Source organism: Penicillium brevicompactum, assembly GCF_028827555.1.
Source record: "Penicillium brevicompactum strain IBT 35665 chromosome Unknown utg000006l_segment0_segment0, whole genome shotgun sequence".
NCBI lineage: Eukaryota > Fungi > Ascomycota > Eurotiomycetes > Eurotiales > Aspergillaceae > Penicillium > Penicillium brevicompactum.
The window spans coordinates 433183-450601 of NW_026623209.1; the positions used below are offsets into that span (position 1 = coordinate 433183).

General features: G+C 50.9%; 7 protein-coding genes across 7 annotated transcripts; 3 read left to right on the forward strand and 4 right to left on the reverse strand.

The window, feature by feature from the left end:
• Positions 1-306: 306 nt before the first annotated feature.
• Positions 307-3705, forward strand: N7506_008343 (cation-translocating P-type ATPase; the record flags this gene model as incomplete). Its single annotated transcript, XM_056957636.1, has 4 exons — positions 307-549; positions 600-865; positions 923-2993; positions 3046-3705. The coding sequence occupies 4 exons, from the start codon at positions 307-309 to the stop codon at positions 3703-3705; spliced, it is 3240 nt and encodes a 1079-aa protein (XP_056807026.1).
• A 522-nt stretch (positions 3706-4227) lies between these two features.
• Positions 4228-5675, reverse strand: N7506_008344 (uncharacterized protein; the record flags this gene model as incomplete). The annotated part of the gene is made up of 3 exons (XM_056957637.1): positions 4228-4461; positions 4516-5394; positions 5445-5675. 3 exons carry the CDS (start codon positions 5673-5675, stop codon positions 4228-4230), a joined length of 1344 nt encoding a protein of 447 aa, XP_056807027.1.
• A 2308-nt stretch (positions 5676-7983) lies between these two features.
• On the reverse strand, positions 7984-8725 carry N7506_008345 (uncharacterized protein; the record flags this gene model as incomplete). Its single annotated transcript, XM_056957638.1, has 2 exons — positions 7984-8485; positions 8550-8725. The coding sequence occupies 2 exons, from the start codon at positions 8723-8725 to the stop codon at positions 7984-7986; spliced, it is 678 nt and encodes a 225-aa protein (XP_056807028.1).
• Positions 8726-9216: 491 nt separating this feature from the next.
• N7506_008346 (aminotransferase class I/II-fold pyridoxal phosphate-dependent enzyme) lies at positions 9217-10607 on the reverse strand (the record flags this gene model as incomplete). Its single annotated transcript, XM_056957639.1, has 3 exons — positions 9217-9543; positions 9601-9743; positions 9800-10607. Coding segments are annotated over 3 exons (1278 nt in total), but the record flags the coding sequence as incomplete, so codon positions are not given.
• Positions 10608-10958: 351 nt separating this feature from the next.
• Positions 10959-13474, forward strand: bioDA (adenosylmethionine-8-amino-7-oxononanoate aminotransferase; the record flags this gene model as incomplete). Its single annotated transcript, XM_056957640.1, has 4 exons — positions 10959-11140; positions 11189-11282; positions 11371-12662; positions 12724-13474. The coding sequence occupies 4 exons, from the start codon at positions 10959-10961 to the stop codon at positions 13472-13474; spliced, it is 2319 nt and encodes a 772-aa protein (XP_056807030.1).
• A 270-nt stretch (positions 13475-13744) lies between these two features.
• On the reverse strand, positions 13745-14327 carry N7506_008348 (uncharacterized protein; the record flags this gene model as incomplete). Its single annotated transcript, XM_056957641.1, has 2 exons — positions 13745-14109; positions 14159-14327. The coding sequence occupies 2 exons, from the start codon at positions 14325-14327 to the stop codon at positions 13745-13747; spliced, it is 534 nt and encodes a 177-aa protein (XP_056807031.1).
• A 1192-nt stretch (positions 14328-15519) lies between these two features.
• On the forward strand, positions 15520-17326 carry N7506_008349 (uncharacterized protein; the record flags this gene model as incomplete). Its single annotated transcript, XM_056957642.1, has 2 exons — positions 15520-16477; positions 16524-17326. The coding sequence occupies 2 exons, from the start codon at positions 15520-15522 to the stop codon at positions 17324-17326; spliced, it is 1761 nt and encodes a 586-aa protein (XP_056807032.1).
• Between the last annotated feature and the right edge of the window lie 93 nt (positions 17327-17419).

The window sequence follows — 17419 nt, forward strand, 5'->3', positions numbered from 1 at the left end:
TATGTTGGTTCCCCAGACTTCACTACCCTGGGCGATTCCAACCGAACTACTTCCGGAGTGAATACCCGGTCGCGTTTTCGCCATCGAAATTGAATGTGACATTATTTATAGTCTAAGACATCCCCCATCAGAGTAGCCGAAGCTCGAAGTTAAAACTGTACAAAGAAATACTTAGGTAATTCTGCTCAGTGTATGGACTCACATTCTCTCACGGATACCTTCTATATGACGCCCCCTTAAGAGCCTCATAGGAAGTACATCAGTCAATAACCCCCAAACCAACTAGAGCAAACACCCTTTTGCGATATGTCGCAGGAAAGAGAGAAAGGCTCTCCTGCCGACAACACCCAACAACCCCTCTCCCAGCCCGCCCACAGTCTCTCGTTTGAAGATACCATTGCGGAACTTGGAACCAACTCTGATGATGGGCTGACTTCTGCGGAAGTCAAGCAGCGGCTGGAGAAGTATGGCGAGAACATGCTTGAGGGAGATGAAGGTGTCTCCCTCGCTAAGATCGTCATCCGACAGATAGCCAATGCCATGATGCTGGTAAGTCGATAGCCAAATCAAGCGGCATGGGACATGACTAACGATATTAGGTTTTGATCATTGCTATGGCCGTCAGTTTCGGTATCCAATCGTGGATCGAAGGTGGTTTCATTGCTGCCGTCATCGCACTGAACATTGTGGTCGGAGTATACCAAGACTATGCGGCCGAGAAGACCATGGATTCTTTGCGGTCGCTTAGTTCTCCAACAGGTGTGGTCTCCCGTGATGGAAAGACTGCGACCGTCGCAGCAAATGAGATCGTTCCCGGCGACATGGTCGAATTGAAAGTCGGAGATACTGTCCCCGCTGATGTCCGGTTCGTCTTCAACATGCCCAGGTGATTTATGTGACAACAGAGCTAACGATTTTGCAGATTGGTTGAAGCATTCAACTTCGAAACCGACGAAGCCCTGTTGACAGGCGAATCCTTGCCAGTCCAAAAGGAAGCCGAGAGCATCTTCGACGTCGACACCGGTCCAGGAGACAGACTGAACATTGCCTACAGCTCTTCCACCGTTACCCGAGGACGTGCCCGCGGTGTTGTGGTGGGAACTGGAATGCGAACTGAAATTGGAGCCATCGCACAGGCCCTCCGTGGAACAGACTCCAAGCGTCGGCCCGTCAAGCGCGGACCCGAAGGCGAAACCAAGAAGCGATGGTACGTCCAGGCTTGGACTTTGACAACTACCGATGCCATCGGCCGGTTCTTGGGTACCAATGTTGGAACACCGCTGCAGCGTAAGCTGTCCAAACTCGCTCTTCTCCTGTTTGCCATTGCGGTTATCTTTGCAATTGTTGTCGCAGGATCCAACAACTGGCGCGGCGACAGTGAAGTCATTATTTATGCGGTCGCCACTGGTTTGGCCATGATCCCAGCCTGTCTGGTTGTTGTTCTGACCATCACGATGGCTGTTGGAACGAAACAAATGGTTCAACGAAACGTCATCGTTCGCAAGCTCGACTCTTTGGAAGCCCTTGGTGCTGTCACCAACATTTGTTCCGACAAGACTGGTACCCTCACGCAAGGCCGCATGGTCGCTAAACGAGCATGGATTCCATCACTGGGAACTTACTCAGTCGGCGCTTCCAATGAACCCCTCAATCCCCGTGACGGTGATCTAAGCCTCGTACCCGAGCCTCCCATTCAGGTGGGACAAGACAACCTCGGCGAAGTTGCCACGGCGGAGGATCTCCTGAAAGACAACGATACTCTCAAGGACTATCTTGATGTCGCCTCGATGGCCAATTTGGCTCACATTCATGAGACTGCCAACGACGGATGGCAAGCTCGCGGTGAGCCGACCGATATCGCGATCCAGGTCTTTGCATCTCGATTTGACTGGGGCCTGGACCGTTGGACCAAAGGTGAAAAGCCAACCTGGGCCCAGAAGGCGGAATACCCCTTTGATTCCAGTGTCAAGAAAATGTCTGTCATTTTTGCTAAGCGTCAGGAGAACTCGGAGAAGAAGCGCGAGATGATCTTCACAAAGGGCGCTGTCGAGCGCGTTTTGGAGGCTTGTACCACGATCAAGTGGAAGCCAGATGCCGAGCCAGTTCCCATTGACGATGATATTAAAGATGAGATTCTGAACAACATGGAGGCTTTGGCCAAAGAAGGACTTCGAGTGCTCGCTCTTGCTGGTCGGGAAAATACCTCACCCGCCAAAGAAGGCGGCGATCCTTTGCCACGAGAGGAGGTTGAGAAGGACTTGTCGTTCTATGGATTGATCGGTCTCTATGATCCCCCTCGGCCCGAGACAGCAGGTGCTATTGCCCAATGTTACAAGGCTGGTATCTCCGTTCACATGGTCACCGGTGACCACCCTGGAACTGCGCGTGCCATCGCCGCGCAAGTTGGAATTATTCCCGCGAACATGGACATGATCGCCAAGGACGTCGCTGACGCCATGGTCATGACAGCTTCTGAGTTTGACAAGTTGACCGAGGATGAGATCGACAGCCTGCCCACCCTCCCATTGGTCATCGCTCGCTGTGCACCAAACACCAAGGTTCGCATGATTGATGCCCTGCATCGCCGCGGTCGCTTTGTCGCCATGACTGGTGACGGAGTCAACGATTCTCCATCACTCAAGCGTGCCGATGTTGGTATTGCCATGGGTCAGAACGGCTCTGATGTGGCCAAGGATGCCTCCGAGCTGGTCCTGTCTGACGATAACTTCGCATCTATCATCAACGGTATTGAAGAAGGTCGTCGCATTTTCGACAATATCCAGAAGTTCGTTCTGCATCTTCTTGCCGAGAACGTTGCTTTGGCCTTGACCCTGCTTATTGGTCTTGCTTTCAAGGATGACAGCAACCAATCTGTCTTCCCAATTGCTCCTGTTGAAATCATCTGGATCATCATGATTACCTCCGGTCTCCCTGACATGGGACTCGGAATGGAGATCGCTGCCCCTGAGGTCATGGACCGCCCACCCCAAAGCGTATGTGTATCCGATCCCCTTAAGCATAGAAACCATACTAACAGCCTCACAGAAGCAAGGTATTTTCACCTGGGAGATCATCATCGACACCCTCGTGTATGGTGTCTGGATGGCTGCCCTGTGTTTGTCTGCATTCGCCCTCGTAATGTTCCGCTGGGGCGATGGAAACCTTGCGACAGGCTGCAACACCCAATACAACGACCCGACCAAGCCATATACTTGTGACACCGTGTTCCGCGCCCGCGCCACAACCTTCACCTGCATGACCTGGTTCGCCCTCTTCCTCGCCTGGGAGATGATGAACCTGCGCCGCAGCTTCTTCCAGATGCAACCCGACTCCAAGCGCCGATTCACCCAGTGGATGCACGACATCTGGCGCAACAAGTTCCTCTTCTTCGGAATCATGACTGGCTTCGTGCTCGCCTTCCCCATCCTCTACATCCCAGTCATCAACCACAGTGTGTTCAAGCACAGCAGCATATCATGGGAATGGGGTATTGTCTTTGTCGAGACAGTGCTGTTCTTCCTTGGTATTGAGAGCTGGAAGTGGTGCAAGCGTGTCTACTTCCGTCGCCAGGCGCGCAAGGATGCGGCAAAGGGTGAGCAGCCCGGTGGTGAGCGTCGCGGACTGAGAGACTTCAGCCGCTACAACACTATGGATCGGTCTGATACCCAGGCTAGCGACATGAAGGTTGAGCAATCCATGGTCTAGATTTTGGATTGATGATATTAGCATTTCATTTGGTTAGATCAAACATAACTTGCATCCGAAATCGCTCACGATTTTCGTTCATACTAGACAGATACCATGCGACGAACATTTTCAAATCAATGAATTTCATAAAACATTTCAATTCTCGGGTTCTCTGGCTAAGTCATTAAACATTAGCATTAAGTTAGTAAATGCTCGGCGTGGATATAAAGCTTATAACACAGACATAGCGTTCGTCCAAAGGTAGTAGAGCCAACCTTGGAAGGATCTTGCCTGATCAATAATAAGGTGACAGAGTAACGGATCAATATTGGATATAGATAGAGGGTGACAGGCCATCCGACGAAGGGAAGAGGCATACATGGCACCGGTCGATCGCACTGAGTAATTTGATCCGCTCGTCAATCGAGAAAAGCGCGTATCTCGACCGAGCACCATCCGACGCTGAACTCTCCTTGGTTCTCAGTATGTCTTATGAGAATGGGGAGCTGGTATGGAATAGCCTGTGACTTTTGCATGGCCTCAAGCAGTGCTCTCGGATTTCGCAGACTCTGTGGGCTCTGTGGGATAATCCGTGTCTGCCCAGTTTTCCCAGAAGCATGCCCCTTTCTTGAGAGAAGTGACGGTCTCCCATATCAAGGTGAACACGAAAAGTGCCATGATGATTGACAGAACCGAGGTCGCATCGAGATGGTGTGCCAGGGGCAACAGGATGGTAATGATTCCGACGGCAAGGCGCATGATGAGGCGAAAAGGCTGGAACTGTGTTAGCGAATGAAGTGGATAGAATTGTTGGATTGGATAGTTTACCTTGTCCAAAACAAGAGTCCCTGGATCATCATTGGACTTATGGAGCAGGGCGTAGATATACAAGAACAGCATTCCTGTCCCCAATCCACCGCACAGGAGCCACCGCTGCGGATCTTCAAACTCCTTCTCGGAGACGGATTGCGCTGCAACATGACCGCCTGCCAGCAGACTGGCAATGAGAGGCAGGTGGATCAATGCCCAGGGGAACGCAGTATAAACAGAGTGTCGTAGTGGATGGATGGTATCCAATGCACCGTCTGCATGTGCATATAGCCAATTCAGACAGAAGGCGATGATCAGTGTCCAAACTGCTCGGAGAAGACGCTCATTTAGTCCGATTGCAGCATACGAGCCCACAATAATCAAATAAAGAAATTCGCCCAGGGCAATGATGTAAAATGCCGCGAAGCGATCGATCTCGTGTGCAATATCCACAGCAGTCGACCATCTGGTTCGAAGAAGCTTCTTGGCAGCCGGCGAGTAGCAAAGAATCCAAACCATGATCTCCACGACGATGGCAACAGCGGCGGCTGCGATCTTGCCCCGAATTGAGACAGACTCGAAGTAAAGTGGGATATAGATACACAGACTCAGACTGGAGAGGGCGACCCAGAGGCGTTGCTGTGGGCGGTGGTGGTAGCTAGCAAAAGAGTAGAGCAGATGGGCCATGTTGCAAGAGACTCGGGCGACCATGTAAGATCCAACGGCAGAGCGCATCGCACCGATATCCTCGTCAACCAACGGGGCATTGTTGCCATACACGACTAATGTCACCATAACCCACAAGATCAAGATGCGCTGCAGGAGGTCATCCGTGTAGAAAGAGTTCATAAGCTCGCGCAGATCGCTCCATACGTTCCACGAGGGGGCTAAAATGAGCTGCTATGGCGTTAATGAGAGCAAATAACTTAATGAAGTGTTGATCTCACAATATACTTCACAAGCTTGGCGCCCGAGATGTCTTCGGCCAGGGTATCGGCGAAATTGGACAGGATCGCGACATACAGCAGATCGAGAAACAGCTCGAATCGCCCAGCTTGGCGCTCACCATCTTGGCGGCGCATTAACTTCCCATCTTCGAACCATTGTAATGCACGAGGTTGACTGAAGAGAAACCGAGGATCAGAGTGGTTCTCTCGTGCCTCTGCCGAGATGGACATGGTGAAACTCGAGAGAGCCGAAGATGGGAACATTCCAAGGGAAGCAACCGAGCAAGGGGCAAAAACCTTAACGGCCCCACCGTTCGTAGCTTAATCATATCGGACTCGTATACTGAACTAAACTGAACTACACGGAGTTTTGATCATTTCTACTCGGTACGGGTACACAAGACAAGAAAGCAATGTTTGAAGAACCAATCGATTTTTGTTTTGTTTTGGGATTTCCCACTGAACCGTCTCCCGTACCCATGCAGTGAGCACACCGCAGTGCACGCTATATTCCACCCGGCCGGCACCCGGCAACATCACATATCTTGTTCGAAAACCCCTGACACCCGAGGGTTTTGTTTGTGCCAGTGGCAGGCACAGAGCAGGGCCATCTATCATGTTCGAAAATCCGTACGGCCCATTTGGTATGCCGATTGCCGACACACAGCAAGATCACACATGTTTTGAGGACCCTGATGCCATCTCCCAGCAATTTTCGGTGTGTCCCAGGCCGACATCCAGCCCAGTCACATATCATGTTCGAGGGCCGTGATAATATGTTTTTTTTCTTTGTCATTTGGTTGTTGTTGTTTTTTGTTTTTTTTTTTTTTTTTTGTTTTGGGTTGTTTTTGGGGTTTTTCTTTTTTTTTTTTGCCTTCCGCTAGGTGGTGGTGTTTCCCGAGTCTCCCCCGGGAATTTCCTTCATTGAGCCCAAACGTGCTGCTAGGCCCGACGAAGGAAATTCCCGGGGGGGTGACACGAGCTCGAGAGAATCAATAGTTTCAAACAAAAAGTGACCGGGCACACCGTGGGAGAACTTGATCAGGCACAACTTGAGGGGGATTGATCCAATCCCGTTTCTGGGTCGTCATCCGAACCAGCGGGTTTTTCATGTGCTCCAGCAGCACCGCGGGGCAAGCCTGAAGAAGATTGATCGGATCCCGGTTTCTGGGTCGTCAGCCGCACCAGCGAGTTCTTCTTGTGTGTGCTCCTGCAGCACTGCGGGCTTTGCTTGTTAGGTAGTGCTCAATGTAATTGGGTCCCGGAAAATAGGCATGATCTCGGGATCGTTGTGGATATGGGATGGTGAGTGCGACGTGGAAGACCCCCAGTTGCAGTTGAGATATTTGAGTCCCTCGAACAGGGAGTCATGGAGTATGCAGGCAAAGATTGCTTGGCCTAGTTCGATTTGTCAAAGGCGACCCTGAGTTGTATGGAGTTGTTACCCATACAACGCCCCAGGCTGGTCTAAAGCACCGTACTTCCAACGGGCTCTGGGATCCAAAACAATCATAGTTCATTCCAATGAGAATTCTGACTTTCTTCGATTTTCGATGTGTGGTTTGCCCACACAAGAATCGATCACGTTCTGCGATCATCTCCGGGGTCATCTTCATTCGGCAGTGTTTTGTCGGCTGCTGGCCAGCTCGAGGAATAAATTGAAGCTTGCGTTAGGTTTTTCAGTGATGTTTGTCGAGTATTAGAATTTTTGTCGGTGTTGATTGTGGAAAGAGTTGATGGGTTAAAGGTCGATAAAAGGTTCCATGTGTTCATTCAGTCGCGGGTCGACAGCGAGTTCGTGTAATTTCCGGTGGCTTCTGGACACCTCGTCTGCCACATCGGCAGGGATATAGGGACATCGTTCATTCCTCATGATAGATGCAGTTGATGACAACCGCAGTTTCAGAGCCCAGACACGGCTCAATCATGTAGCAAGTTCAAGCCTAGGGTTCCGCCTCCCGGTGAGCTTTTGCAAGCTGATACCCAGTCAATTGCCTTGTCTTATTCTCCATCATGGGGACTGGTCACCGATGCCCGGCGAGAGGGAAGGATGGAGGATGCAAGGTCGGATCTTTGTGGAACTGTGTTGGCCAGTTTCTGTCCTTTCCATATGCTGGCCGGTCGTGGCGTATAGCGACATGTCATTCTCAGGCGGGATATTTTCGAGTTTCCAGTTTCAAGTGAATGTCGTTGCTTGTCGATAAGCCCGTGTCCCTTACCAACACAAAGGTTCAACGTAAATTTGAAGGGTGAATATTTCTTTTGAATGCTCTGGACAGCCCACGTATTGACCTGGGAGCGAAGCCCAGTATTGCTGTGGACTTCTAGCATGGCCACTGCAGCGGTGGCAGTACGTCGGGATTCTGAAGCCCTTTTCGTGGGGAAGAACTGATGCTCTGTGTGGTAAAGGAGGTCCCCTGTGTATTCCCGGTCTTGCATCGGTGGTAGAAAGGTCAATGTATGGAGCTCCATTAGCCAAATAACTCAATGATTGACTCTGCGTCTGCGAAACGGTAGTTGCTATAGATTGTCATTAGCCCTAACAAGCCTCATTGAGTGGACTCGAAGATAGTACTATACCTTTGGCCAGATCAAATTGCAGCCGAAAGGAATGCGTATTGCGAAGCCAATTGAAATAAGAATCACCAAGAGGCTGGGCCTTGGTTGTGTCCAGTGTCGTCACACTGAGAGCTGCAATGGAGGTGCTGCATGAGTTGTTAGGATCCTGAAACAAAGAGAGTTCTTGTTGCTCTTCAGTTAGAGCAGCTCGCTGTAACATACCAGTATAAAAGGCTCGCATGATGCCGCGAGGTTCATCAACTGGAATGTTGGTGCGATGCGCGGTCACAAAGCCATCTCGACATGCTGCCGCGATGCATGGCAGTTCGTTGCCGGGACGGCGACGATTCAAGGGGAGACCTTGTACCGGGTAGTGTACATGGTGAATGCGAGGCAAGGCTTTGAAAGGGCTCTTCTGTTGTTTCGTGCTGGTTTGAGTGAGAAACTTCTCCTCGATTCGGAGTGCAAAGCATCTGGAGCTCCTGGAAAGTGGTTATGTCATTAAATGTGTTCGTGACAAGTTGATGATATACAGAAGAGACATACCTTGATCGAGTTCCTGATCCGGGGCGAAAGAACAACAAAGTAGAGAGGTACTCGTTGCAGGAAGAGAGACTCGCAGGCCGAGGAGGAACGGCGGAAGTCACAGAGGAAGAAATCAGCAGCCCTGGAGCAGGCTTGCGGGGACATGAGCTTTTACCCGCGGACAAAAAGGAATACATGGCGAGTCTGGAGAGTTGGGAGTTGCCATGGTGTCCAAAGACAAGCGCACACAAGAAGAGAATACAGGATCTTCGGGCAAGCGAGGCAGAGCTTCGTCAAGGCTATATGAGTGTACAGGAGGCAGGGGATGGAGGGATTGAAACAAGGAAGTTCATCCCCAGAGCGAACAAGGGTATGGAAGGAGTGGGAGGAAAGAGAAAGAAGAACCGAATGAAATGGAGAAGAAGAGGGAATTTATAGCCCTGGGAGGGAGGTTCCCAATTGGGTAAGGGCAGTGGCCGCCTTTGCCCTGGGAACCACATGACGCACGAGAAAGATCAGGTTCCATGCATTTTCCGCGTCAAAGGTTGACCGGGGAAGCATTAAATCAGGCATTGAGATGCTCATGATCATTGCAGGCACCCGAGAGCTACAGTTCATGCCTTATCTACGAGGCTAGGACAGTCTATTAGATACCCGGAAGAGGATCGCTACAATCGCTTGTAGTCTTTCATAATTTAGAGGAATGTCTAGAACTCTGATCCAACCACAATTGAATCGTCTGCGCCAGTCCATCGATCTCCGCCTCGGTATTTCCCGAATGCAAACAGACGCGAACTCGTTCTTTGCCTTCGGGTATGGTAGGAGGCATGATCGCACGTACAATGAACCCCTTCGCTTGGCAGGCACTGGCGAGCTGCCGCGGCTGAGAGGTGCGAAGTGAGATAATTGGGGAAGTGGGAAAGTGGCCAACTTCGAACATGACTGATTCGTATCTCCGCAGAGCATCCAGCTGACGTCGAAGATGGCTTATAAGCTGCTGAAGCCGGCGCTGCAACTAGGGGGATGGTAAGCAAAAGTCTGAGAAATGATGGTAGCATCGCGGTCAACTTACTGACTCGGTTTCCCCCGTCTGTAGCAGCTCATACGTCGCACGAATCGATGCCAAGAATGGGAAGCCCAAGGCCGTCGTGTATATCAAGCTCCGGGCATAGTTAATGAGATAGTCTCTTGTCTCAGGGCCACAAAGCACCATTGCTGCATTGGAGTCAGTCATACGTTTCTACAATCTGCCCGGTAGACGAAAAGCATACCTCCGTGACTCGCAAGCGCCTTGCCAAACGTGTGGACCCGAATAAACATTCGATCCTGCACTCCGAGTGCTTGAACCACACCCGCACCTCTCGGCCCAAAGACACCAGTTGCGTGTGCCTCATCTACATAGAAATACCCGTTTCCCCAAGGCAGAAGCTCATCGACGACCGCAATGAACTCCTTGATGGGAGCCACGTCGCCGTCCATACTATAGATAGACTCTACGACCACAAACACGTTGCGAGAGCCCTTTGCAATCTCCGGATCTTCTGCAATTTGCGCCAGCAAAACCTCCTTCAGCCCGGCAGCCGAGCTGTGCGCAAACATCTTCCGAGGCCCGGCTCGCGACAGCCGCATTCCTTCGTGCGCGCTGGCGTGGATGAGTTCGTCGTACAAAATCACATCACCGGGCTGCGGTATGCTAGATAGCACGCCGACATTCGCATCGTATCCAGAATTGAAGAGCAGGGCGGTTGGAGCCTGGTGGAATTCCGCGACAAATTTCTCGAGTTCTTCCGCGTATGCCGAATTCCCGTCCAGCAGCCGGGAACCGCCGCTTGCGAATGGAAATGATGGCGGAGTGTTGTTGAGCAAACCGAGAAATCGCTCGCGATACGCAGAAGACGTTGATAAAGACAGGAAGTCATTGGAGGAGAAGTCCACGGCTGTCCGCGGTAGCACAGTCAGTCTCCGACGCGCTGATTTAGCTTCCCGCTGCGCCAATGCGGCGGAGAATGAGTCAACCAGTGTCATGGGCGCGGGCGCGATAGACGACAATGGATTTTGTGACGGACTCATGTTTTGCGGCTATACTGCAGCGCAATGCGATCAAGTATAATCTGCAGATATGTGTCCCTGGTTCCTGGTTCCTGAGTCCAATGATCTGCCCGCACTTTAATTTGCAGGGGCTCCGCTGCGAACCGACGTCTGCAAAGTGGGTTCGTGTCAATGCAGAAGATGTGACTAGTTGGCCATTCCAATCCCAAGATCTTCCGTAATTCAGAGCCAAAACTCGTTGAGAGCCCAACGGGACCAGAATAACCTCGGTGAAAGTGAAGTGTGTGGAGTTGAGTGGAGACACTGATTCGTTGACGTAGCGGGAAACTCAATCCGGAGTGTTGACTCCCCGACTTGACCTTCACCTCTCTCATTCACATCATGCCCCCAGTTGGCGCTGCGTTATGGCGCAGCTTGCGCGCCCACCAAGTCTATGGCGCAAACACTGACGTTGGGAAGACCATTATCTCCACCGTCCTGTGTAATGCCATTCAGCGTCAGAACCAGCAAGCCGCGTTCCTCAAGCCCGTGTCAACAGGCGCATTGGACGATGCCGATGATCGGTACGTCGTGGTCGACTCGAATTGAGCTTCAATTGCTAATCTCCGCAGGCATTTGAGGCGCTACGGTGCGGGGACGCTTACCAAGTGTCTCTACCAATTCGATGACCCAGTCAGCCCGCATTTAGCGGCTAAAAATAAAGTGGTACGGGTTCCTCAAAAATTGATTACAGCTGCAAGGCTAAGACAAATAGATTCCACGCGACGATGATCTTCTCGCATCTATACATAAGACCCTTTCCGGTTGGGCAAAGTCGGACATTGACTTCGCCCTCGTTGAAACAGCCGGCGGGGTGCACTCCCCCGGCCCCAATGGCAACTCCCAGGCAGATTTGTATCGGCCACTTCGCCTGCCGATTGTCCTCGTTGCGGACTCACGTCTAGGGGGTATCTCCTCATCTATCTCTGCATACGAGTCGCTACTACTTCGCGGTTATGACGTTTCGTCTGTTGTCTTATTCCGAGACGAATACTATCAAAACCATGAATATCTGCGCGAGTACTTCAAGGGGAAGAGCATTCCTCTGGTCTCACTTCCAGCACCGCCTACTCGACCGGTAGAGTTGGATGCCAGTTCTCAATTGAAGGATCAGGAAGCTATGCTTAATTATTACCAGAAGTCGGCCAAGGAGTCTGAGATCCTCCGGCTTCTCGAGGATATGACCGCCAAGAACACCGGGCGCATCGAGCGATTGGAAGAAATGGCGGACCGCGCCCGCGATTTGATTTGGTATCCTTTCACCCAGCACCAAGGCATGCAAGCCAAGGACATCACTGTGATCGATTCTGCACACGATGACTACTTCCAAACATTTGGTGCCAACCAATCCAAGTCCGAAAGCGAATTGCGCCCGACCTTTGACGGTTCGGCATCCTGGTGGACCCAAGGATTGGGCCATGGTAACCCCGACCTATCGTTGTCTGCGGCCTATGCTGCCGGTCGCTACGGCCATGTCATGTTCGCAGGCGCTGTTCACGAACCGGCCCTTTCTTTAGCCAGTGATCTATTAAAAACTCTTGATAACCCTCGCTTTACAAAGGTCTTCTATACCGACAATGGAAGCACCGGTATGGAGGTTGCGGTGAAGATGGGTCTCCGTGCATCTTGCGACCGATACGGTTGGGACGCAAGCCAGGAGCAAATCGGGATCTTGGGACTAAAGGGCAGCTACCACGGTGACACCATCGGTGTCATGGACTGCTCAGAGCCATCTACTTTTAATAAAAAGGTTGAGTGGTACCGTGGCCGTGGTCATTGGTTTGACTTCCCTCTCGTCAAGATGGTTGACGGGGCTTGGAAAGTTGAGGTTCCTAATGAGTTGAAAGCGGACCTCGGTGAGGATGTTGACTTTGCTTCCTTGGGCTCTGTTTTCGATCTTACCCAGCGCCTGGAGTCTGCTACGGCCCAACGCTACAAGGAGTACATTCACCGTACCATTGAGGATCTTGTTCAACGCCAGGGCATGAAATTCGGTGCCCTGATTCTAGAGCCTGTCATTCTTGGAGCCGGTGGAATGCTCTTCTGGTGAGTGACGCTGAAAATTCCCAGTTCTTTCGAATATTCTTGTACTAATCATCATTTTCAGTGATCCCTTGTTCCAAAGGTGCTTGACGGAGGTGGTCCGTGATCATCCCGAGCTGTTTTCCAGTGCCACCCCAGCCCCCAAACAGTCTCCCTCATGGTCCGGCTTGCCCGTAATTTTCGATGAAGTGTTCACTGGACTTTACCGTCTTGGTCGCCGGACATCCGCTTCCTTCCTTGGCGTGCACCCTGATGTTGCTGTGAATGCGAAGCTCCTGACAGGAGGTCTCATCCCTCTCTGCACAACCGTAGCTAGCGAGGAGATCTTCCACGCATTCTCTAGTCCCGAGAAGAGCGACGCCCTGCTTCATGGTCACAGCTACACTGCCCATGCTGTTGGGTGCACAGTTGCTGTAGACTCGCTGAAGACGATGGCCAAACTTGACACGGACGGCTCTTGGGATGGATATCGCGAGGACTGGCGCAGCAGTTCGGAGACTTCTAATGAAACATCAGCGCCTGCTGTTTGGAGTACCTGGTCACAGGGCCTCCTTCAAGACCTGTCCTGCGCAGAGGCGGTTGAAAGCGTCTTTGCAATTGGAACCGTGTTGAGCATCTCGCTCCGCGATGCGGACGGTGGCGGCTACAATTCTAATGTTGCCAAGGGACTGCAACAAAAGCTGGCTGCTGGAGGTGACCAGTTCAATGTCCACTCGCGTGTCCTCGGGAACATTCTGTACTTGATGTCTAGCGTGACATCTAAACCTGAGAACTTGCGCGAGATGGAAAGGCTACTCCGAGCCTCTTTGGTATAAATAGATGACTATATGAGTATATATGAACAATCCAATTGAATGCATCTAACTTTCTATCCAAATAGCTTGTGCAGGCTCGAGTACCTGATGGTTTCCATCTGGCAACTGAGCCTACTTGAGAAGAGATATAGTATTTCAAGGTTCTCGCACTCACTGTCCACGGGTACAGGTAACGGTCAAGCAGCGCAAAATTCGGCGTGTATGAATGGTCCAAGTATCCAAAGCTATGAACTCAGCCCTGGGGCGCCGTAATCCGGACTTTGGGGCAGATCACGCGTTAGATGGCGCAATGGATCTCATTGAGACAGAATAATACTCGCTATCGTCATCATCATCGGTGATATTCCACTGCAGAGAATACGCGCCTTCCTGTTTTTTGTTCTTCTTGGCATAGAACAGCGAAGTATAACCGCCATCATCTGTCTCGACCAGAAGGAAATGTCCGTACCAGACAAACTTGGTAGTGACCTGATCCGAGGATGCACTGGTGGTGAAGCCGACCTGATGGTCCGTGGAATTGGCACTCGGGATGAACAGCTGCTGGTTTGAGAACGAGCCAGAGCTGCTTCGCTTGCCGCTAGACCCGGTCTCGTTGGCTGGGTTTCCGACCAGAGGACCAGAGGAATCAGGGGTGACTGTGACAAGATCAGAAAAAGAAGTCCATAACACTGATGTTGTGCTCACAAGCGACCTGGCCGACATCGGTTGCGTTGTCCGGTGTGTGGTTGGCGATGACGGCGTTACCTAGAAATATCATCATGAGCATTGGCTGGCTATTTTCATCGGATACAACGTCTTCCAGCGTCCTTACCGTCAGCATAGTAAAGAGGAAGCCCGCCGATGCTGTCGCCATATGCATACAGACTGAACGAATCTGAGCTTCGTTGGCTCACAATCCCCGCAGATACATCCGACCCGAGAGCAAGAAGACATATACCCAATGACCTTGCCCACATCATGATTTTGGGTGAAAGAAAGAGAGACAAGTGTTACAGGGAAAAGACGAAGAGGACCACCAGGTTCAAAAGAGAGACAGCGCGTGACAACTGGAGTAGGATAAGAACAACAAAGTGAACCAATTTATCCGATCTACGATGCCATAGTCAAATTGACACTGCGCATTCGGATTTCCCGTGTCTTCTCAGCTTCAGGGAATCATTATCCGTCGACGACTCGCATTAGTTCGTGGAATTGAGTCGTCAGCTTGCAGTGAGCCCAAGCTCACGCTAGTAGTCCACCGGGGCAAGGCAGACAGGGAATTACCCCTCGAAGTGAAAGTGTAGCTTGAAAACAGAAATAGTTTAATGCTTGCGCGGAGCTGACGTTAGTGTGTGATCTTTTCCTATTGCGATGATCTTAGTCCGGTGGGGCCCGATGGGCCGGCGCATTGGCACTCGTACCTGATAGACCTTATTTATCTTTATTTGCTTCAGTGTTCAATATGCTACCTATGAGGATTTTGAGATAAATCTTGTATAACACGCGTTTGATTAGTTGTGTATGCTCATCTTTGGCTCGTCTTTGTGTCAAAAAAGACCCTGAATTGGCACAACATTGAATGCTGATACACCCGACATGATAAGGACTAAAGAGGTGAAAATGCCTGCGGATAAACATTTTATTCTTAGTTGCATGATCTGCGCTAGATCCACGCCAGTACACGAACTCTGTGGTGCCAAACATGGCTGAGAACGCAGGTACCGTGTGATTATTCCTTGGTTGTGGGCTGGATATGGGGTTGACGGGCCGCGTAACCTCAATTAGCTGCTCTTCGATTTGACTGATCGATTCTTTTCATGGGCATTCCCATTGACGAGGCATATTTTTGGAAAAGAGGGGAAGGTCAGCAAAGATAGCTGCATAAGCTATGGAAGACTGCGGTATTTACCAGCAGGCCGTATAGACATTTAACCTATGTGAGAACACGGTCATAGATATTTTCGTTATTCTTCACACTCATCAGATCTTTTTTGCTTTCTCTCCGAATTCTGTCTCTCATTTAATGAGCAAGTTTCTTCTCAATTGCTGAGAAGCCTGCTGGCAATATGAAGACAGACTTGGTGGTAACCTTTCTGTGCTGCGTCTTGATTTCAAAGACCACTGCTGCAAGCCTCACGAAGTCATCACACATTATTCCTTCATATTCTTTGTCTTCAGCACTTCCTTCATCCTCTAGTAGTGCTTCATCGGCCTGTTCTGGCAATACGGCCACCACCCGCGATGAATGGTGTGACTACGATATCAACACCGACTACACTACCACGGTCCCTCAAACAAATGTCACCCGGGAGTACTATTTCAACCTGGAGTCTGTGACAGTTGCCCCTGATGGCCGCTCGAGATCTGCCATTGCAATCAACGGATCCATCCCTGGTCCCACCATCGAGGCGAATTGGGGAGACGAAGTCGTTGTCCACCTCACCAACAGCCTCCCCGCGTCTCTGCAGAATGGCACAAGTATTCACTTCCACGGAATCCGCCAATTTTGGACCAATCAGAACGATGGCGTTGTCTCTATCACACAGTGCCCTACTGCCCCTAATAACACCATCACCTACAAATGGCGAGCGATGCAGTACGGAACAACCTGGTACCATTCCCACATTGGCTTGCAAGCTTGGGAAGGTCTGTTTGGTGGAATAATTATTCACGGGCCTGCGAGTGCCAACTATGATGAGGATAAAGGCGTGATTATCATGAATGACTGGGATCTCAACACCGTGGATCAGCTGTTCATGTCAGCACAGATGGATGGCCCTCCGACTCTTGACTCTGGTTTGATTAACGGAACCAATGTGTTTGGGTACGATGGCAATGTTAACCAAACGGGTACTCGGTTCAACACCTCCTTCACGGAAGGAACTTCGTACAGACTTCGTTTGGTGAATGCTGCCTGCGACACACACTACAAGTTCTCGATCGACAATCATACCATGACTGTCATTGCAAATGACCTTGTGCCTATTCAACCATATCAGACCAATGTTCTCAACATTGCTATGGGTAAGCGATGCATCTCTTTATTTCTGGAATGAAACTGACGATCCAGGGCAACGGTACGACGTCATCGTCAAAGCAGACCAGGCCTCCGTGGCCAAGAACTTCTGGCTACGAACCATTCCTCAGAATGCTTGCTCGGAGAATGCAAACCCCAATAACATCAAAGGAATTGTCTACTACGGTGGCTCTCCCTCGACTCCTTCCACAACAGGCTACAGCTACACGGACAGCTGCGACGACGAGGCGATGTCCGATCTGGTCCCCATAGTCAGCGAAACTGTCTCAGGCGCATACTATAACAAGTCGGAGCCGGTGTCTTTAGGCAAGAACGGAGGCAGCTTGTACCGATGGAAGCTCAACTCGACTTCGATGCATGTCGATTGGGAAGATCCAACTCTTCTAGAAGTCTACCGTGGCCACCACACCTGGGCAAATGTCAGTGGAGTTGTTGAGCTTCCCCACAAAAATAAATGGACCTATATTGTCATCGAGACGACGATGTCTGTGCCGCACCCGATTCATCTGCACGGTCATGACTTCATCGTAATTGCTCAGGGGTCGGGGACTTATTCAGGCGACGGGACCACTTTGGCCAACCCGCCGAAACGTGACACGGCTATGCTGCCGGAGAACGGACACTTGGTCATTGCCTTCAAGACGGACAATCCCGGTGCTTGGTTGATGCATTGTCATATTGGATGGCATACGGAAGAAGGATTCGCCATCCAATTTGTGGAGCGGTATACGGAAATCAAGCCATTGATTGACTACGACGTTCTCCACAGTAATTGCAAAACCTGGAGTGCTTTTCAGACCGGGTTGAGTGTGGAGGAGGATGACTCGGGAATTTAGACTCGGGGTTACGTTCGGATTGCTCGTAACCCGGGGTCATCCGGGGAAATGTTGGAGGTAAAGGGGCCGGATTGTGGAGAGAGATGCAAAGTA